We start from the raw sequence: 22,628 nt of genomic DNA, 5'->3' as shown, positions 1-22,628 counted from the left end.
TGCACTGCATTTGCATTATGTTTTGCCCCAAAAATAAAAGTGGTGGGCATAGATATTTTTTTTTTTTATCTAGATTAATCTCACTGTAATCTTGGAATTAATCTAGATTAAAATGATTCATTTGAATTCTGCCGAAGGCATTCAGAATATGTGTGCTATGGCTACCCAAATTAAATAATGACTAAAAGTAAAGTTAAGTCTTTGAGAACGGGTTTCTCAAGCCAGGTGGTGCATTAGACCAGGGGCTCATCTCCTGTTTCCAAAATCCATCACAAACTGCTTGAGAAAGCTGTAAACGAATTCCACATTGCACAAGGTGCAAACAACCTTACGCCTGATTCACACATAATCCGTCTGCATTGCGTATGCATTTCATTTTTTTTTTTTTACGCACCCATGTTAACGGATTCCAGCGTTCACGGGGTTGCGGTCTGTCAGTGTGTTCCAGGAGCGCTGCGTCTGCAGCAGTGCAGCAATTGTTTATGTACTGAGTAGCGGACTGCAAACGCATCCTGTGTGAAAGCACATTGAGTCCGTGCTGCTTCTGCACCACATACAAAACGCACACGGACTGCTTACGCACTGCAGATGGATTATGTGTGAAACAGGTGTGAGTCTTGTCGAGGTTTCCATTGGGAAGCTTCTTAAAAAAAAAATTCCCTGAACCAAACCCTGCGGCTTTCATGTTAGCATGTCACATTTGATGTGGTAATTTCACAGTAGGCATACACACATCTTTAAAGACTCGATATGCTATACAAGCATATATAATAATGAAATAGCCTAACATGCCCTTTTTATAGGTTCATAAAATTACTATTGTTTCATATGTCAGGCTTCATAGGGTTTAGCATCAATTATCATGAGCAGCTGTTTGAAAGTAACAGTGTTTCCCTCATCAAAAATTTATTTTTTTTCCTGAAAGGGCATTAAAAGGGCAAGGGCAGTCCCTGGGTGTTTCAGCATGAAACACAGGCAGCGTTAACCAGTCTCCTCTCAGTATCAGACCTCCAGGTGAAAAACAATCTAAGCAAAAAAGCTTCACAATATACAGTACAGCAAAGCACCAAAACATGTCAGTTATCAAAGGTGTAAATTGCTGTTTTTGACATGTTCATTACAATCTACATAATAAAAATAAAATCCAAAAATGAGCTGCCTTTATTTCATTGACCGTGAAGACTAAAAGTGAAGAATTTTGAAAAGTGAATAAATTTGCATATATTGAGTTTTAGTAGCTGAAGTACTGACAGTTCAAATGTGTCTCTAAATGTATCTATTGTTATGGAGCAAAATACTGCTCCATGGATCAAAGAGCGAACAATTCAGCCATCCAAATCAAGTGGGGGTTATTTTCGAAACTGTTCCAAGTAATATACATTCAGAACTCCTGTCTCAAAATTGTTTCTCTCTATGAAAAGGCTTCAATTTTAAATTAACTATGTGTAACAATACTGCCAGCATGTCATACAATGTCATTTCCAAATGACATTTTTTTGTGATAAGTTTATAATACCTGTACTATAGCATTGAAAAAAAGTAAACATTTCTTAGAAAATAATAAATAAAATTGTAAACATTACAAAGACTTTGCATATAATCTAAATTTATTCACTTAACTCACAAAGATATAATTAAGCAAAAATTAATTGCTATATCAAAGGAGTGGTTGTTTGAGATTTCACTTTTTTAACGTTACTTAGTGTGTAATGTTGCTGTTTGATCACAAACTGTATCTGCCAAGTTGCAGCGCTTAAAGTTCAGTGCAAATGGAGATATCATCTGTAGCGTATCTGACCCGAACCAGACAAATTAAAGAGTCGATCAGGACTGTGGTTGAAACACGAGCCGAATTCCTCAGAAAGGCAACAGGAAGTCATGAATCATTCCGTGCCACAAGTCCGAAGCAAGATAACCAACCAACCCTTTCACAGAACAGCTTTCAACATTAACACCACTAGAACAATTATTGACAATTTCAATTCGCAGAAGAGATTGCCAAATTTGGGGCAAGTAATTGAGATACAACGCCGGACATCACATGTAAACCCATGAGAGTTATACACAATATCCTTGGATGACTTCCCCCACCTAGCAGAACCAGACTGAAATTCCTAAGGGGGCCTTTTAACCTCTGGTCTCCACAAGAAACCTCTATATGTCAGAGAATGGCAACAGAAACTGTCTTTTTAATGAACTCAAAAAGACTTATAAATGAATATCAGTACCTCGCTTCACTCCATATTCATTTATATGTAACCCACACATTTGACTATCATGTTATAATCAATTATTGTGTATGTTTTTGTTTTTTATAACTATCGGATAGCTTAAGGATACATATTCATGTCTAGTATGTATGTGTTTGAATTTGTTAGCTTGAAACAGTCCTGACCATCAGTTATGTGTCAAATGTATCATATTCTTGTTATAGGAATCATGTCCAAAATTATACCCTGCAAGAGCGGGAAAATTCGGACCAAATGCTTGACAGGATAACATATGATTTATGATAACCCGAGCAAAGACGATATCTGATTGGTCAAGACAACATTTGAGGTGTGGCCAACAGGCCAGTTTAAATACTCAGGACACCATAAAATTTTGCTTTTTAGCTTTTGTTTAGCTTTTGTTATCAGTCATGTTTGCTTTTAGCTTTGCTTCTGCTATTAGTCATGTATAAAGCATACAGCTTTGCTTTTTAGCTTTTAGCTTCTAGCTTTGCTTCTGCTATTAGTCATGTATGCTTTTAGTTTGCTTTTAGCTTTTAGCTTCTAGCTTTGCTTTTAGCTTTAGCTTTTGGCCATGCTTTTATTCATCACTTTTAGCGTTCTTTGAGCGCGGTTCCAGAGTGCTTCGGCCTGCACGCTTGCTGCTACTTAGCCACGATGAGAAGAAACACCACCTAGTCTCGTCAAACTTTACTTCTTTACTTCTGAGTTAAGTTTTGTAATGTGTCTCTGAGTCTGACCTCGAGTGCCCGTTCAACTTCAACCAGTCACACAACTCCGCGTCTTCAGCCAACGCCCAACCACGGGCTTCCCAAGACGTCACTTTGTTGCTTGAGAGATGCCGCAACAATGTTTTTCAAATTGGCCACTTTCTGTGATTCTCCACGGCATATTTGAAGTACTGTAGAAGACCGCAGTTCTTAGGGGCCGTTCACATATCGCGTCTTTTGTGCGCTCATAATGGAAGCGACGTGGTCATGATGCGCACGCGGTGTGACGTACCCGTTTTTTCCAGGCGCATCTGCACCACATCGAGTTAAAAACATCTCAACTTTTCAGAATGCCGCAAAGCGCACCGCAGGTCATTTGAGAAGAACTAAACATTCAGCTTCATCCTTTCCCATAACAACATTGAAAGCTCAGCCAAGATGAAGGAACAGCTGATCATAGCTATATATGGACTGCCATTTTCAAATAAATTTAGTAGCAGAGTTACTGAAAGCAATTTTTTGTGTTGCAAATCCATTTATCCTTTGCTGAAATTTCCGCGTCTTCATGGAGAGAGCGTGTCATTGTTGCTTAGCGTTTCTGTTCCACGCGTTTGTAGGCGCGATATGTAAATGGCCCCTTATTCATTCATGAATTATTTTTTGCTTGCATACATCTTCAAATATGCCGTGGAGGATCACAGAAAGTGACCAAATTAGCTTTTATTGTGAACTTTTATTTTTTTTATTTTTTATTTTTTTGCGAAATTTGAATATCATTTTTATTTATCGAATAATTAGAGCAGAACGAATATTCAAATGTTCGACTATCCGTGCACACCCCTATTTTAAATACCAAATAAACATATTGTTTATGCACACTTTCCTTCTTTCTTGTTTATTGCTTAAAGATAAAAAAAATCGGAATCGGCCAGTTTGCTTGTAAAAAAATCAGTATCGGAATCGGCCATGAAAAATCATGATCGTGCCTCCCTAACACACACACACACACCAAAACTCTGCATTTGACCATTCAAAAGTAAATACTTAAACTAATAACAAAACATACTTACAGTAGCTGATTCAGAAGCACCAGAATGTTTGTCAGAATGACCTCCTCTCACAGGTTCACGAAACGGTCATCCATAAAATGCATTGCTGTTCTGTTGTAAGTAATATTAAAGGTTCCTAAATGCATTTACTTTCGGAAGGCCAATTAAAGCGCTTTTGCTTTTGCCTACATACACACAGCATCTCCATGGCTGCTACAACACTAACTGCGGTTACTGAAACCATACCTTCTTTCTTTGCGTGAACGTTTGGGCAGCATTACGCAAATATTTCCACATAGTGACGTAGACATGTGGGGCGTGTTTGAATGGCAAAGTCTTAACTTTGATAAAGAACATCTCTTTGGATTTAAGACTTTAGCCTTTGCAACTTTACAGATCTTCTTCATGCACCAAAAGCTTGTAATACTCCAAAGAGAAAGGAAAAGTTTAAATAGCATCATATGACCCCTTTAAAGCTTTAATCAGAATAAACTGTATATTAAAAGCTAATAGAAGCAGAAGCATTTCCAAACAATAGCATATCTAAAAGTATGAGACAACAACAAACAAACTTACCATTAAGAGCCATGCTTGCAAAGGTTCTGTGCAATCCTCTTCATTAATATTATCTGCTACCGTATCGGGCTCAAATTGATAAGCAATATAGAGGATGTTATTGTTTACAATACAACTGGAGCAGATTCTGAGCTTGAGGGGTAGGATGTTCAGACCAAGCGGCAACCTTCCGCTCCCTCTCTTGAAACCAACAAGGAAGTGACTAAAACAGCAATTCATTGACTGGCAGCTGGAGGCTGGCTCCAAAAGGGAGTCAATCCCATAGACTCCCCATGTTAAAATGCCCAACTTTACAGCAGAAAATAACGTTTACAGCCTGGTACAAAAAAAATATTTTGGTCTATATAGCTAATTTTGCCCTTCATGACAACTGTGAATTTTTGAATTTCGGTGAATTATTTTATGACTCATCCGTTTAAATTATATTAAGCCTTGAAGTTCTGCATAATTAAAGCATTGCCACTTGAGTGACAGGTGGGGTTAATTGTTTTAATGTCAATCAAACAGGTGCATCTCAATAAATAAGAATGTCGTGGAAAAGTTAATTTCAGTAATTCAACTCAAATTGTGAAACTTGTGTATTAAAAAAAAGTATTTGGTTCTTTCAATTGAGATGATTTTGGCACACATTTAACAAAAACCCACTAATTCAATATCTCAACTAATTAGAATATGGTGACATGCCAATCAGCTAATCAACTCAAAACATCTGCAAAGGTTTCCTGAGGCTTCAAAATGGTCTCTCAGTTTGGTTCACTAGGCTACACAATCATGGGGAAGACTTCTGATCTGACAGTTGTCCAGAAGGAGGTTAAGCCAGAACCATTCATTGCCAAAGAAGCTGGCTGTAAACAGAGTGCTGTATCCAAGCATGTTAACAGAAGTTGATTGGAAGGAAAAAGTGTGAAAGAAATAGATGCACACAAAAAAACGAGAGAACCACAGCCTTATGAGGACTGTCCAGCAAAATTGATTCAAGAATTTGAGTGAACTTCACAAAGAATGGACTGAGGCTGTATGGGGTCAAGGCATACAGACGTGTCAAGGAATTTGGCTACAGTTGTCGTATTCCTCTTGTTAATTTCTGAACCACAGACAACGTCAGAGACGTCTTACCTGGGCTAAGGAGAAGAAGAACTGGACTGTTGCCCAGTGGTCCAAAGTCCTCTTTTTAGATGAGAGCAGGTTTTCTAGAGTCTGGAGGAAGGCTGGAGAAGCTCATAGCCCAAGTTGCTTGAAGTCCAGTGTTAAGTTTCCACAGTCTGTGATGATTTGGGGTGCAATTTCATCTGCTGGTGTTGATCCATTGTGTTCTTTTGAAAACCAAAGTCACTGCACCCATTTAGCACCCATTTAGCACTTCATGCTTCCTTCTGCTGACCAGCTTTTTGAAGATGCTGATTTCATTTTACAGCAGGATTTGGCAACTGCCCACACTGCCAAAAGCACCAAAAGTTGGATAAATGACCATGGTGTTGGTGTGCTTGACTGGCCAGCAAACTCACCAGACCTGAACCCCAGAGAGAATCTAAGGGCTATTGTTAAGAGGAAAATGAGAAACGAGAGACCAAAAAATGCAGATGAGCTGAACACCACTGTCAAAGAAACCTGAGCTTCCATACCACCTCAGCAGTGCCACAAACTGATCACCTCCATGCCACGCTGAACTGAGGCAGTAATTAAAGGTACAGTTTGTAGGACCTGTCACTAGAGGGAGCACTATCAAAACAATAACAATCGCGTGGATTGATGAAGAGTGTGGGATGATGGGATTTGTTGTCTTCTACCCAACCGCTGATGGCCATCAAATCAGACGGAAACATAAATTATGGATTTAACGCGAGTTCAACGATTTGCGCGAGTAGATTACATAGAAAAATCAATATAAAGATGCGATCAGACTATGGATCAGACGCTTCCTTTCGCAGGTCTAGAGACGCGATCCCCCCTGTTTGGTGTGTATGCCCCATTATACTAATCTTGTTGATCATAAAATAGAATACGTTTAAATAGCATACGTTTTCTGTAATGATACGAATCAAAACAACTCACATGTCGCATAATACACATGCAAGATCGGCATCTCTTTCTAGTTGAAGTTTGTCGCGAAGCTACTTCCGCATTTGTCCACAACACTGTTGTCATGTGGTTTCTCCGATACAGTTGGTGGCGGTATGCACCTGATAATCCATGGTTGCAATCTGCCTTAAAACTAAGAAGAAGAACTAACGTCATTGACAGGCGACTGCACTGCCCCGTGTCACTGTTTAGAATGGGAATTTCTCATGATTTACATCAGCATTTAGTTGAAAACATTAGAGATATTGTTAGTAATCAGCTGGACAAAATATATAACACTAGCCTAGTGGTTTTTGAATATTTTACTGCAAATATCTTTCAAATCGTACCTTTAAAGCGAAAGGAACCCCTACTTCGTATTGAGTACATGTACAGTAAATGAACATACTTTCCAGAAGGCCAACAATTCACTAAAAAGGTTTTTTTCATTGGTCTTATGAAGTTTTCTAATTCGGTTAGATGATGAGAGTTTTTGTTAAATGTCAGCCAAAATCATCACATGTTACCAACAAGTTTTACAGTGTCCCAGGATATATTCATTTTACAAACAAAATAACCAAATATCTACCATTTGAATTACAGTAAACCTAATTGTACTCCCACTCAGCTGACACAAATTAAAACGTATGCTACAAATGATCAGTCGATATATCAAACTCGGTTCATATTGATTCAGTTCTATTTGCGATTCGGTTCCAAAGAGTCTTTCCAAAGAACCGAAACAGATATCACTATGAATTATCGCTCGCAGCTTTCTCGCTTTGTTCTCTCCTGCGCAGCGCACAGATGGGAAGTGAAACTTAAAAAAACCCAAATGACGGATATGATTATTCTATTTAATGTTTAAGTTCATAAAATACATAAAAAAATAAAAAAATATGCAGATGTCGCGCATCCTTTTTATGTCCCGAGGCTGACAAAGAAACATAATGTGGGAGGCGTGCAATCACAAAGCGATGCGAACAGTAACGTTACTTCTATCTTCAAAGACTGACATTACAAAATTAATATTCAATAAAATAATAACACGCATACCGAAAGCGTGTGTGGTTATGCAGGATTTAATCTTATCTAAAACAATGTTGTCTAAAATAATTTTGCCTCTACAACAGAGACACTAAATGGAAACTGACATAACGCCACTGTCTATACTCACGTATGGGCGCAGCTTGCGATGCTGACAGGTTTGTGGTACACCTCCAGACAGATGGGACAGGAGAACTGGCTCTCCAGGCTCTCCCCAGGTGCGGCTGCAGCGGCTCCATTTTGCTGCTGATGCTGCCTGAGCTGAGCAGCAGACACAAAACTGCGGAACATCGCCATCATGAACACGGACCGCAGGATGAACCACTAATACTGCCGATGCAAAAGGGATTCCGCGGTTTTAACGAGTGTCTCGCAGGGGAAATGTGATTTACACGGCATCAGATACCGCATCTGCGATCTCCAACAGTGTTAACCAAGGACGACACGCCGTTGTTCAAAAGAAGTAAACATTACATGGTAGCTTTAACGGAACGGTCTCGATCCGATTAGACCAACAAAATGATGGGAGTTGTAGTTTTTACTGCGATTATTTACAGCGAGAGACTGTTTAACAGAACTACATATCCCAGATATGGTATTCATAACAATTCCATGGAGCATCGATAGATGGCGTCAACACGAATGTAGCGAATGTGACAAATATAGGTCTACGTTGTCAATAACAATAATAATAATAATAAAAAATAATAATAATAAGGGTGAATATTATTTTATATGATAAAAGTGATAAAATTCGAATATTTTGAACATTTATTTTTGACTAAAAACTCTTAAATATACATTAAAGTCAGACGACGCATACTGTAACTTACAGCTTAAAATAGCATTAAACATACAAATAAATAATACCAACAATACGTATTTTTTATATTTTATATTTGAATGATATAGGTATTTCATACGGTTGATATACCAGTTTAATTGTCGATAAACAAAATAAATCATTTTACAAAATTCAGAATATAAAAAAAAAACATAAAAAGCTTAAAAATACAAAGTTTGTTTTTTTGTGTATGGTATAACACAGAAAATAAAAAATAATACATTAAGAAAACAGATTACATTAATGTCAGACGTTTTAAAAATTAAACTGATGTAATCAAACAAAGCAAACATATGGGCGTGGTCACGGCACGTCATCAAAAGTGGTCAGGAAAATACAGTACTGTACACACGTGAAAACATCCGTACGCCACGATTCCATTGAATAAGTATTGAGAGAATTACACATTTCTGAGCTGGTAGAAGAAAAGCATCGTATGATTGGACTCGTTTTGTCTCTTAGTTTGTGAATGTGAAGCGGTCATGTGTCAAGTTGAAGAAGACTATAATGGTCTGGAGCGTAACCAGGAGAAGATACCCGTGCCGACGTAAGATGTGTAACAACAAATAATTAAGAATGGTTTTTACAATGTTTTGGACCTCTATTGTGATTATAGTACCCTTATATATTTGCGAATATGACTCCATAATTGTTCCAGCACCACAGTATTCTGTTGTAAACACAATGTGTTTAGTGCACTATGGTGCGATGTCGATACTTTGACACGGCATGATACCTGATGATACTGAATTGCAGTCATGTTCTTGCACATTAACATGGTACTAAAAGAACATTATAGCTCTACAGTGATTCATATTTATTGTTTGCTCTTATTGACAAATTGAACAAACTCTAATATGTGTGACATGTTTAGGTTTAACAGGAAGTGTGTGAAATGTAAGGAGGGGACTGCTGTGCTCATCATTCGGGTCAATGATGCATTTTGCCGGTAGGCGATTCATTAATCTTCTCAATATGTCACTTACACTTAATTATGTGATTCAGCCTTATCAAAAACTTTATGTATCTTCTTTACTAGGTCCTGCTTTAAGGAGTACTTCATTCACAAGTTTCGGGCCATGCTGGGAAAGAATCGTGTCATCTTTCCTCAGGAGAAGGTAAATGTATATATACTCGGGGTCCAAATACCAGTCAGTATCTGGTGTGACCACATGTGTCTCATGCATTGCAACACATCTCCTTCACATAGAGTTGATCAGGTTGTTGATTGTGGCCTGTTGAATTTTGGTCCACTCCTCTTCGATGGCTGTGTGAAGTTGCTGGATATCGATCCACAACATTAACATCAGCAAACCCCTCAACCTCACAAAGCCATACACACTGTCTGCCATCTGGCCTGTACAGTGAAAACCATTATTCATCTGTGAAGAGAACACCTCTCCAAAGTCCCAGACGCCATCGAATGTGAGCATTTGTCCACTCAAGTCAGTTATGAAGACAAATGCAGTCAGGTTTAGACCCCGATGAGGACGACAAGCATGCAGATTAGCTTCCCTGAGATGGTTTCTGAGAGTTTGTGCAGTAACTCTTTGGTTATGCAAACTGATTGTTGGAGCAGCTGTCTGGGTGGCTGATCTCAGGCGATCTTGGAGGTGAAGATGCTGGATGTGGAGGTCCTGGGCTGGTGCGGTTATGCGTGGTCTGTGGTTGTGAGGCCAGTTGGATGTACTGCTAAATTCTCTGTAATGCCTTTGGAGACGGCTTATGGTAGAGCAGTGGTTTTCAACCTGTGGTCCGCGGCCCCTAGTGGGCCGCGGTGGTATTGCAGGTGGGCCGCCAATTATTTTCTGTTCATTTCCAGTCAATTCTAGGGCTGTGCGATTAAAAGAAAACGTCCTAAAATCACGATTTGAGCGTGCGCATATGCCTAACTCCAGGTTCACACACTGTCTGTGATGTGCCTTTTTTCTGAGCCAATGTTGACGGATCAGAGCGTTCTCACTGCGGTAAAAGGCTAGAAATAAAAACGTGCGAAAATAATTCATTTCTGACACATGAGCATAGAGTAAATTTGTTAGTGAACAGGATGCAGTTTAAGTGAGAGGGGACACGTTTTTAGTGTGCACACTCTCTCCTCGCAAAGCAGCGTGTATCTGAGCAAGCACGACCGGTTTTGTGACAGAGCAAAGGAAATCTGCTGCGAACAGAGAGATTCGCACTCGTGCATTATTTTAATGTGCTTTCGCGTTATATTTATGCGCTCTCACTGCTGACCGCATACACATACTGTATACACACTGCAAACACCTGAGGCACCGCTACAATTAATGAGCTCTATGAACAATGCATGGCAAAAAAGAAAAAAAAGTCCCTGTATACAGGATTTTTTTTTTTTTTTTTTTTGCCACAAGTTTATACATTTTTTTACATCTTCACTATAGTGATAATTTTGACTTATGTCTGTTCTAGAGATGTTACAACTTTTTGATAAAGCTCTGATTGCATTTATGACTGTAAAAGCACAATTGCAAAATTGATCAAAAAAATCACGATAGTTTTTTTTTTTGTCCATATCGCACAGCCCTAGTTTATTCAATAAATATAGTTTAAAATCTAGCTTCTGAGTACTAAGTTATTAACCCAACAATAGCGGGGTCAGTTAATTTTTTTGAAGTGGGCCGCGCAAACATATGTGTTTGGTTGTGTGGGCCGCGAGTTGAAAAAGGTTGGGAACCACTGTGGTAGAGAAATTAACATTCAATTCACGGGCAACAGCTCTGGTGGACATTCCTACAGTCAGCATGCCAATTGCATGCTCCCTCAAAACTTGCGATATCTGTGGCATTGTGCTGTGTGATAAAACTGCACATTTTAGAGTGGCCTTTTACTGTGGCCAGCCTAAGGCACACCAGTGCAATAATCATGCGGTCTAATCAGCATCTTGATATGCCACACCTGTGAGGTGGATGTATTATCTCGGCAAAGGAGAAGTGCTCACTGACACAGATTTAGACCGATTTGTGAACGATATTTGAGAGAAATAGACCTATTGTGTACAAAGAAAAAGTCTTAAATCTTTGAGTTCAGTTCATGAAAAATGTGGGCAAAAACAAGTGTTGCATTTAGAATTTTGTAATTCTGTATAATTTTGTTCAGTGTGTATGGGTGTGTGTGTATATTTGTATATGTATAGTGTGTGTATATATGTATATAGAGTAATAGTCTCTTGACCTAATTAGTTTCAGTGGGTTCCACAGTAATAGAAAACCAGAAAATACCAATTTTTTTTTCTAGTCATGTTCTGCTCCAAAATATTTTAACTCCAGGATTTAGTTTGGAGCTGCAGCAATGTTTAGTTTGTTTTCAAAGAATCAGTTCTTGGTTCATAAAATGGCCGAATGACTCGCAAATCATTCAAATCAAGAGGATTTAAAAAAAAAATCTTAATACAGTAATGATTAAAAAACACATGGACAGATCAGTGAAAATTCATTGGCCAAAGAGTGAGAAACCTGGAAATTGAATTATTTTTATTGACAATGTTATATTGTACCAAATATTTTAGATCAAATCACCATTACAGCAATATATATATATATATATATATATATATAATTCTGGTGCCCACATTGTAATTACTAAAAGTTTCTAATAAGCCTGGGAGTAGACAAAGTGATGATGATGAAGAATTAGCAGGGCTTATCGAATAATCTACATCTAATCATTACTTCATCTAGACTTTGTCCAAACTTCGTCTGAACTGGACTTCATCCTGTATTTTGTCTATCCTGCACAAATGTAAAATCTTTACCATAATATTAATTTTACAATTATAAAATGCATCAACCGTACCAAGCATAGCAATAAAAATTATATATATAAATGCTTAAATAATTAGTGAAAAAAAATTTAATTAATAAAAAAAAATCATAAAGAGTAAAAAACAAACACATGGTTTCTCTGGATGCTGCATTCCTTCGATCCTTCAACATCTACACTGACTGCTCATCCCCACAGTTTCAGCTGAACTTCACTGACCTTCTCATTAATTGCTCTTCTTAGGTTCTTCTTGCTGTTTCTGGTGGCGCAGCCTCTTGCTCGATGCTCTCGCAAGTTCAAGAGGTAAAAACACCATGTTACTCCAGCCATTTTTATCAAACACAATGGGCCAAAGTGTGTGAGGAACATGTTGGCTTGTTTGCTGATGATTCAAAGTGGTCTACCAGCTCTCACCAGCCATTTAAACATGCCACCATTTGAGGCTTGGTTCCAGTCGTCTTTATTTCTCTAGTTCATTTCAGTTCATTTTTAGGAGAACTGGACCGTGCTTTGTTTCTCCCAAGATTAATATTTATATATATATATTTTTTTATTGACACTATCAGATGAGAATGAGATTAGAACTGAATGAAGCTAGATAATGACACTTTCTCTCTAACGTCAGCATTATTGAAATGAATTTAGCTAAATAATGACAGTTTCCTTCTGTAGAGCAGCTTATAGCTGAATTTATTGCATAACTGATGAACATTGACGCTGTTATTGAACTGAACTGAATTTACCTGGGCTGAATAATGACCCTGTTGTCTTCTGAAATTGAATTCGTTTCATGAAATGATCACTGTCAATTGCTGGGAAGCTGCTTTGACACAATCAGTGTTGTTTAAAGCATGGTATGAATAAATCTGACTTCCTGCTTTCTTTTTTCAGGGGCTGAGTCGAGAGGCTCCCAAAAAGTTACGATTTGTGCCTGGAATCATACACATTGATGGTAAATCTCTTCGGATTGGACAAATATGACATTATTCCTGTTTCTCAAATGTATGCTTTCGGATTGAACGCTTGTGTACGGTATTTGTTAGATGGTGGAGCTTGTGGCCGGAGTGCAGACGAGCGGCAGAGGTCTAATGCTCTGCTGAAGAGCATCTTCACAGACACTGGCTTCCCTTACTTTATAGTTTCTCTAGAGCAGGTAAACCGACCCAATGCATAACATGATTAGTCCACATCTTAAATGACATGGATCTCTTTAGCTTTAGTACTTCGACCGTTTGTTGTGAGTGAGACTCTGACTGCTCTCGACTGTGTTTTAGGTTTTCAGTCTGCCTAGCTCTGTACTGGTGCCTGGCACATCTGATCCAGACCCGTCCAATCCAGGCTATAAACAAGCGGTGGATCAGTATATCAAAGAGAAACAGACACTCACAGAAGAGAATGTAGCCAGTGCTGTGGCTCAGCTCAGTTTAGAAGACTCTCCCGAACACAAGCTGGCATTAGAGAGGCTGTTCTCCTCTCTGAAGACACTCACCGCCAAAGAGGATATGCTACAGACCTTACGGTGAGTTTGAAGAGCCAAGCACAAGATGATTTATTAGCACTTTCTGTTTTACTAATTACTTTTTTAATATAATGACAGTGGCTCAGCTGAGTCACCTTCTCCAAGCTTTTTGTGCTACTTTCCTGATGCTTTCTTTGCGTCATGCACTCCTTCACCCCTCCTGTCTCTGATCACTACTGTGAGACATTAGACCGATTCATCAGTGAAGAACTGATCTCTGAAGTCTGTTTGAGTGTTGAGTCAGACAGTCAGTCTCTCGTGAGTGCTGGAGTGATTAGTGACATTTGCCTTCACAATGAACATTCTCTCAAGCTTTTTTATCGCCTAAAACTAACAGTTAAGAAGACAATCTATGGAGGATATTGCTGTAATGTGTCCATTTAATATTATGCTCTTTAACTGAAGTGATCTAGAAGAGATGTGTCTGGCTTATCCCCGGTGAACTGCGTATTCATTCAAAGTGATTGTAGTGAACGTTAAGGAGCTTTTTAAACCGTAATGATGTCTTTATCCTCTTTATATTTGGACAGTTTAGTCTATTTGGGCCATGCCAGTTGGTTGGTTAAGAGATTTTAGACTTGTCTGGTTTATCCTTGTTAGAAAAAGATTAGTTTTTACAAAATCTTGCATCTTGCTTGCATCCTTAAACGTGTTGACGGAAGTCGCTTTGTGGGATTTTACATTTTAGAACAAGGCTTTGCTAACTTTTTTTTCTTTTTTTTTTGTGTCAGCAAAATCCTTTGATCTAAAATACATATTTGAAATTACCCCCTGATATTTTTTTTTACATTTTAATTTTTAATACTTTAACACCACCTTCAAAAATCTGTAATGCTGGTGATTTCTTATGAAGTTTATTTAAAGGTGCTGTAGGGAACTTTTGTAAAAAAATATTTTTTACATATTTATTAAACCTGTCATTATGTCCTGACAGTAGAATATGAGACAGATAATCTGTGAACAAATCAAGCTCCTCTGGCTCCTCCCAGTGGTCCTATTGCCATTTGCAGAAACTCCATCGCTCCCGGTAAAAAACAACCAATCAGAGCTGCGGTCCGTAACTTTGTTTGTGTTCAAAATGTAGAAAAATGTATATATGTCCATTTTCCAAACCGTGTTTTTAGCTTGTCCTGAATCACTAGGGTGCACCTATAATATGTGTTTATATTCGGACCATTTTAGATTGCTTCGGGGATACCGCAGCGGAGTAACCCAGTACCTTTGTGATTCTTCATAGACATAAACAGAGAGAAGTAGTTCCGGCTACGATGTTCTTCCGCAAGACGCAAGCAGTTCTGTTTATTAACCGCTAGAGCGTTAAAAGTTCCCTACTGCAGCTTTAAGTAGGGTGAATACTGGTAAAGTGGGACACTTTCTGATAATTTATATTCTGCATACTTTTTTATTATGATCCAAATGTCTTAGCCACACATATGATACTATTCTAAATAGCTTAAGAGCTCTACTATACTATAGACAATAAAAAAGAAAGAAACATTAAACACAGGATGGATGACTCTTCCTCAAACACACAATGACCCCAAACCACATTTTTCAAGGTGTTACTGTCAAACTGGGACACCTTTATTGGAAAACTGGGACACTTAAAACACATTCAGTTGTTATTCAAGTGTAGGCCTTATACATTAAATACACAATAGCAATATAAACAACAATATAAACAACAATAATATAAACATCACTTTTTTTAAGAAGGGGTGCAGGTACAGCAAATTCAACCAACTCCCTCCCTCACCTGCCCACAAAATTTTATATTGGGTTAAATTTATTTCATACAAATTTAAAACAATAAAATAATAACCTTCATTAACAGAGAGAGCTGAGATTTTTTTAATATCTTAAGTAACCCGCTCTGTCTAGTCTATCGGTCTCCGTGTCCTCTTTGCTTCGCGATTTTTCTGTACGTGAGAATGGATGTGTGGCGTGAGAGCATGTGAAAAGTGTTAATTGCGTGTGTCTCACGGTGAATGTGTGAGAGCTGGCGTAGTTTAAGACAGTCTTTGTTGAAATATCTAGCTAACTAACTAAATGTATGAGGGACATATGAAAAGTTAACTCAATTCCTCCATTAGAATGACTTGAATGGCTGTCCCAGTTTGCCAGTATAATACCCTGTCCCAATTTAACAATATGCTATTGGCAAACTGGGACAGTGTCAAAATCGCATAAAAAAACCCCAAGAAGATTAATATGAATGTGATTTTTACAAATTCTGATTCACCATTACATCCTATAACAAAATATGTAACAATTATAAATGATCCATGAGTTGTTTTATTTTTATAACCGTAACATTATTTACCCCAGAATGCTATGTCATTTTACTTACCATCACAGTTCACTGCAAGGTTGTTAAATATGATGTGCCACACTCCAGAAGTGATGTCATAGCCACAGAATTTTTTAATTTTTTTAATCACATACTTGCTACTGATGAGCTCAGTGTTGATTTTTAGTAAAAAATACATATCCATGTGAAGATATAAATTATTAAGCTTAACTGTACCACTTTACCCATTGTCCCACTTTACCAGTATTCACCTTTTTTAATCTTTAAGTATTATTTTGATTGAGTAAATCATTAAAAAAAAAAAATTAATTTAACAAAAATTGTTTTCATAATTTTTTTTTTTACCTTTCTTATCAACTCACGAACCCCCTGTATTTCCTTGTTTTAGAATATTTCCCCATAAAATATGGAAGAAAATGCTCAGTTATTTGGTTTGGTGGTCATCAGTGTTGTTTTAGTATCATGAATATACTGTTATAGTTTTGTTAATAATTTTTAAAGTTTTGTTAAATTATTCTATTTTATTTTTTATTTTAGTTAAGTTTTTGCAATTTTGATGTGTACTTTTTGTCTTATGTTTATTTATTTAAAAAAAAATATATATTATTATAAATATTTAGTTATAACTTTTTTCTTTTTTTTACGCTATGCTTTTAATCCAGTTAGTACTTTAATTTAAACAAAATGAGAAAATATTTTTATGTATATTTTATATTTCAGTTAATGTTTAAGTAATAAAAATAGTTTTAATTGCGATAATTTAACACTTTTAAGTTTTAGCTTTAGTTAACTATAATAGCATTATGACTGTAGAATGCCATTAATTGACCTGAATTGTGTTTAATTGATCTCTGAACCAATCATAATCCAGAATTTAGCAATGCCCTGCTATAAGGAGTTCAGTTTGTAAATGTTTATTGGTGCAGGCTGCACCTGATTCTGCACATTGCCCGTGAGAACGGTTACTCGAAGGTCATGATGGGAGACAGCTGCTCACGACTGGCCGTCAAACTGCTCAGTAATATCGCTCTGGGTCGCGGAGCAGCACTGGCTTCAGATACGGTGAGGAAAGTTTGTTCTGTGCTGTCATACGATTAAAACAAGCCCAAATGTTTCTTATATCAACATGAAGCTGTTTTGTAGGGTTTCTCGGATGCTCGGTATGGGGATGTGGTGATAGTGCGCCCCATGAGGGACTACTCATCCAAAGAGATCGCCTTCTACAGCAGAATGTTTAATGTGCCCTCAGTTTTTATCTCAGGACTGGATACCAAGGTGAGAGTCTGTCATTACACTGTCAGTCATGTATACCTCTCCCGCTACTTCAGGCTTAGGTGAGGATTCCTGAATGAATGCTCTCTGCCCAAACAGCTGTCTGGGTTATTTTACCAGCTAATGCCATCGCAAACTCTCATCATGAGTTATTCAAAGTAGATTTGAAACTATGTTATCTGAAACAACAGCTCTGATGCCATCATGATGATTTGGATCTGTAAACTTTCATTTCAGACCCAGGATAAAGCCAGCATCCAGCGACTGACGGAGAGTTTCGTCACCAACCTACAGTCTGACTTCCCCTCCACCGTTAGCACTATCTACAGGTCATTGATCTGAAAACAATGGCTCTGACCCAGAATTCAGTTGGTGTCCTCTGATAATCGTCTGACTTGTCCTAATGATTTTTCTCCAGAACTAGTGAGAAACTTCATACGGTAATTCCTCCTCAAAGTCAAACGGCTGAGCCTGCCTCTAAGTGCCTGCTGTGTCTCTGTACTCTCGACACTAAAGAAGGTAGATTATACACCTAACAAAGGTCATGTTAATGTCGCACGTTGACATGGTCCTCAATTCCTTATTCCTAAAGCTGAGATCGACCGATAATCCTTTTTACTATTTTATATATGTATTAAGGATATTTCCTTAATGCGTTTTGTTTTATTGCATCCAAGGATAAATGGATTACACAATCCTACTGAGTCACATAATGGAAATCAAATCTGTCAGAGGAACCGCAGTGAACCCATGGGGTCACATAGTGGAAGTCCGTTCCATCAAAGTCTCAAACACTTAACATTAATGAAATAAAAGTGCCTTGGATGAGTGCATGTTGGAAATAATTGAATTCTCTCTCTCTTGCCTATGCTCATTTGTCTCGTAAAGCTCCCGCTTTACATCATTTAGTTACATGCAAGCTCTGTGGAAATAAATGATAAACTTGTGCAGATCGCACTACAGAGTAAGTGCATAAAATTCATGGGGTAAAATACTCATTAATACACAATGCATTTTAAAAACTTGTCAGGCGAAAGTAAGAGCATTGATGAGATGTGGGTGTCATTTGCTTCCAGGCACGCTACTGACGGCGAAAGACTTAAAATAGTGCTGTCAGCAGTTATTTCATCATTTAAACCAACTCAAGCGTAACAATTCTAGCAGCGTTCCATTTAAAATGTACTTACTGTATTCTTTACTGTCTTTTTGTAATTATTCCGGTAGCACTTTATTTTACAGTCCTGTTCCTCATGTACATACTATGTACTTATGATAGTAATTTCAATAACTATGTAATAACTTGGTACTAACCCTGAACCTACCCCTAAACCTAACCCTACCCCATTACCTTGTATTACCAGAACTTTCTTAGATAAATACACTGTAAGTACACTATAAGTACATGTTAGTACACGTACTGTAAAATAAAGTGCAACCATTATTCCAGTGAACTAGTTGCCTTTCCTCCTACCATTTTAAAGTCTAGTTTAAAACAGATTATTACATTCATGCAAAAAAAGCTACCATGTTCCAAAAACAAGCTTGACAAAAAAATAAAATAATAACCTTCATTAACAGAGATTAACATTTTTTTTTTTTTGCTTGCAGATAAAGCTTCTGCCTTCCATGCTACTCTGGTATCTGAGCAGCTGTCCCAGTTTAAACGTCAGGACCCGTCTGTAGATGCACCAGAGCAGTGCTGCACAGAGGGTCAGGGCTGTGGGAGTGGAGACTGCTGTTCCTCAAACAGGCACGTTGTGTCCTCTTTTTCAAGTTTAAGCCTAAGTCGAGTCAGCAGTTGGAATGTATTTGATTTGCTTCTTTTTAAAATGTTTCTGAATTGTATTTCAGGTTGCCTTCACATCAGGACTTAAAGACACTCTTGTGTTACAGCTGTAGACTCACCATCAAAGACTTGGTGAGTTTGAGAAAAGCTCAGCACTCATGTGTCCAATCCTTAGTTGTACTGCATTCATCCAATTCATTTTGGTATGTGGTAATAACATGGCATCACAGCAGTGTCCAGCAGTTTCACATGCAATGTCATATAAAACAGTATTTTTCCATTTATTTTTATAATTACTGTAATATTCCAATTTGAGATATTATGAGCTTATATCAATTTAGATACTATATGGAATACTTGTACTTCAAAAATGTGTTGCATAATAGGACTATGTCCATGAATCTACATTATTTTAGGGAAATAATTGTCAACTGTCCTCATACATATGTATCAGTAATGTTAATAATATATGAGCTTACTCTCTCCTACAGGTAGCAACAAACACTCTTCCACCTTACATCACAACAGAGGCAGAAAAACGACAGAAAAGGTGGGAAATGCTGCTCCATAGACTAAAGAATTTATAAATAAGAATAGATGCCATTTACCCTTTACAAACCAGAATGATTTTCCTGCTTGTATAGAACACAAACAAAGGTAGCAGAATATCTGGATGCTTTTCCATACACTAAAAGCAAATGAGGATTTGGATTGTCAAGTTTAAAAAAAAAAAGTAAAGCACCATTAAAGTGGTCTAGATGACTCATATGCTATATATGTCTTTTGAAGCCATATACATTATTTGAGGAAGCTAAAGATAAATGGACTGCGGTTAATCGTCCCTTTTGCCAAAGCTCTATAAAATCTTCCACAGTGGGATGTATTCAAACCTTTCACAATGCGATCACAGATTCGAGGGCTGCCTGCATTAGAGAAATAACACTCAAGACTTCACATTTCAGTCTGTTGTGACACAAAGAACACACTTTGTCTGAATTTAGCTAAATAATGATTGTCTTCTGTAGAACTAATTTAACTTATTTCATAACTGATGAACTTTGCAAAATTGACACCATTTAACTTGAGTCAACATTGAACTGAACAATGACACGGTTTGCTTCTGTAGAGCTGCTGAAGTTCTGTTATAACCGATGAACTGCGCACCATTGACTCTAGCAGTCATTGTGCTGTTTATTACTGTGAGGCTATTTTGAAACACCCTTCTGCTAAATATCACTGGAGTAGTAGCTTTTTGTTGAGCTTGTACGTGTTCTGTATATATGAGACTTACTGGTTTCTTTCCACAGATCACGGATGAAGATGGAAATCAGCGAGTACCTTTTGGAGGACGATGAGGAAGATGGAGACTAGCAGATATTTGGTTTAGATAAAGTAATTAACAGCTTTCTGTAGGGGACCGTATCTGTGCTAGCCTTGCTAATGCATGGTTTCACCCGATTCAAAACCAAATCATAAAAGTATTCCATAGTTTTTATTTGCAAGTTAATAAAAAAGTCATTTGTGAATATGCCTGCCGAAATTTGAATATAACCATGTCTACATTTAGTAATAAATCAAACATTACACAATCATTAATACAGTAATTTATTTGTGCAGAAGACATTTTTGATTTCTTAATTTAGCAAACTACTAGACAGCAAGGAATTTTTTACAGGCTCACATTTGATTTCTGAAGAAAAAAAGCAAAGAGTACTTGTTTGTGCCCTTTGCCCAACCATACAGTGGAAATGATTATTCCAGCCCTTACAGATGAAATTTGGCACACTCATTACACAATGTGTGCACTTAATAACCCTAATTGCTAAGCACAACATTCCAGCACTTAGCGAATGGAAGTGTGGCACTTTCCATTCGAAACAACAATGTAGATGTCAGATTCAAATTACTTGATTGTCTTTTTTATGAGGAAAAATGACTTCAAGTGTTTGATCAGAAATTGTAAAACCAGAAAGAAAATACTAAACGGCTGTCATCCTAAGATACTTTGGCTTGTAAACAGTTAAAATGAGTGAAAATCTCACAAAACCCCCAAAACCATGTCTGGTTTATATTTCACCCCAAAGTCACAGGAACTTACAAGCACTAGAAAGAAAGTGAAGCCTACTTATGTGATCGTTAAAATTATCTATTAATTAGTTTTTTTGCCTGACAATTTCCATGCCAATTAAGCATTCACAATATTTCAGTTGTGGAATATTTATACATTATGATATCTCTGAGTATTACTTGGGCACAACGTTATGATGATTTCGGTATATTACTGTATTATAGTAATAAGAATCATTTAAAAAAAAAAAAAGAAGAATTTCAATGTATATTATAGAAATCAGTCAGTTTTCAAACTCTTATAGACTTCCTATAAAAAAACAAAATCTTAGAGGGAATGTGCACTGAAAACGTTTTTAATTCTGTCATGGTTTACTCAGCCTTATGTTGTTCCAAACCTCTAGTGAACACAAAATGTTTTTGAAGAATTCTGCTAACCAAATGGTTTCTGGTACCCATTTCCAACTGTGTGCATTTTTTTTCACCCTCTCCATACTATGGATGTCAGTGAGGACAAGCAACCGTTTGGTAACGTGCATTTTTAAAATACCATTTTGTTCAACAGAAGAAAGAAACTCAGGTTTGGAACAACTTAGTCCTAAAATATAACTTCCTGTTATTTTGGGATAAAGTATAACCGGGGTTTTGCGAGATTCACTCTAATAGTGTTTGGATTTGGACTTTGAAGGTCCTACCATTCTGCGCCCACTAGTCAACTAGGACACTGGGGAAGCGTCTTCAGGTCCTTACAGCTAGCGTCTTAATCACTCACATTGAGTCGGTTCTATAGAGGCTGATTTTAAAGCTTACTGACAAAAATAAACACAGTCCCGGTAGAATAACGCACAGAGGCTTAACCTGACCCCAGTTATCCGAACCTCTGAGTGCAAAGAAGCCAAAAAAGTCCCTAGCATTGGAGAAATGGCTATAGACTCCTTGTTCATAAGACATTGAATCATTCAACTTATACAATGTCACAAGAGCAGTAAAGCTCTACTGGTTCCAGCTGGCCTCGAGGCCGAAGTGGACATCATGATGCAGAACGTCTAACCATGCGATGCCGCACCAGCTACAAAACAGTTTCAGTCTTCATTCTTTTCTCTTGTCCACTTGATCATAGTCTCTGGAGAGCGATAGAGGAAGATGAGTTTGGAGTAAAGCTCTTCCTCCAGCTCCAGTTCTCCAGTTTCCCGCACCAGGAAAATGTCCATGCATAGTTTGAGGATGCGGTCCACACATGGCAGTTCTTCAAACATGATGGAGTGAGAGATCTCGCTGAAAAAGCCTCGCACAAACTTGCCAATGACCAGAACCACTGACACATAAAGACCCATGATCCTGGAGGAGAGAGAGAGAGAGAGAGAGAGAGAAGTATTTA

At 37.6% G+C, this 22,628-nt stretch overlaps 3 protein-coding genes across 6 annotated transcripts in view; 1 reads left to right on the top strand and 2 right to left on the bottom strand.

Annotated features, from left to right (window-relative positions):
- Positions 1–8,194, bottom strand: part of LOC127961980 (E3 ubiquitin-protein ligase RNF166) — a 55,534-nt gene extending 47,340 nt beyond the window's left edge. The window contains exon 1 of one of the 2 annotated variants that reach the window (XM_052561309.1): positions 7,802–8,194. In XM_052561309.1, coding sequence (XP_052417269.1) covers positions 7,802–7,971 — 170 coding nt within the window. In that variant the 5' untranslated portion in view covers positions 7,972–8,194. The remainder of the gene's footprint in view (positions 1–7,801) is intronic. The other variant, XM_052561310.1, reaches the window with a different exon arrangement.
- A 625-nt stretch (positions 8,195–8,819) lies between these two features.
- Positions 8,820–20,775, top strand: ctu2 (cytosolic thiouridylase subunit 2 homolog (S. pombe)). 2 transcript variants are annotated; one of them, XM_052560405.1, is made up of 16 exons: positions 8,820–8,879; positions 8,978–9,062; positions 9,390–9,464; positions 9,555–9,633; positions 12,539–12,598; positions 13,187–13,247; positions 13,339–13,448; positions 13,570–13,814; positions 17,052–17,187; positions 17,269–17,400; positions 17,635–17,726; positions 17,816–17,916; positions 19,006–19,147; positions 19,249–19,315; positions 19,675–19,733; positions 20,491–20,775. In XM_052560405.1, exons 2-16 carry the CDS (start codon positions 8,998–9,000, stop codon positions 20,552–20,554), a joined length of 1,488 nt encoding a protein of 495 aa, XP_052416365.1. In that variant the 5' UTR covers positions 8,820–8,879; positions 8,978–8,997; the 3' UTR covers positions 20,555–20,775. The 2 variants fall into 2 exon arrangements, with proteins under 2 accessions (XP_052416365.1, XP_052416364.1); XM_052560404.1 differs by having other exon boundaries at positions 8,820–9,062.
- Positions 20,775–22,628, bottom strand: part of piezo1 (piezo-type mechanosensitive ion channel component 1) — a 96,205-nt gene continuing 94,351 nt past the window's right edge. For both annotated transcript variants that reach the window (XM_052560402.1, XM_052560403.1), the window contains one exon: positions 20,775–22,588. In XM_052560402.1, the coding sequence (XP_052416362.1) occupies positions 22,333–22,588 (256 nt within the window). In that variant the 3' untranslated portion in view covers positions 20,775–22,332. The remainder of the gene's footprint in view (positions 22,589–22,628) is intronic.

This window comes from Carassius gibelio, chromosome B7 (assembly GCF_023724105.1).
Source record: "Carassius gibelio isolate Cgi1373 ecotype wild population from Czech Republic chromosome B7, carGib1.2-hapl.c, whole genome shotgun sequence".
NCBI lineage: Eukaryota > Metazoa > Chordata > Actinopteri > Cypriniformes > Cyprinidae > Carassius > Carassius gibelio.
This window is presented reverse-complemented; position numbering and strand designations above follow the sequence as displayed.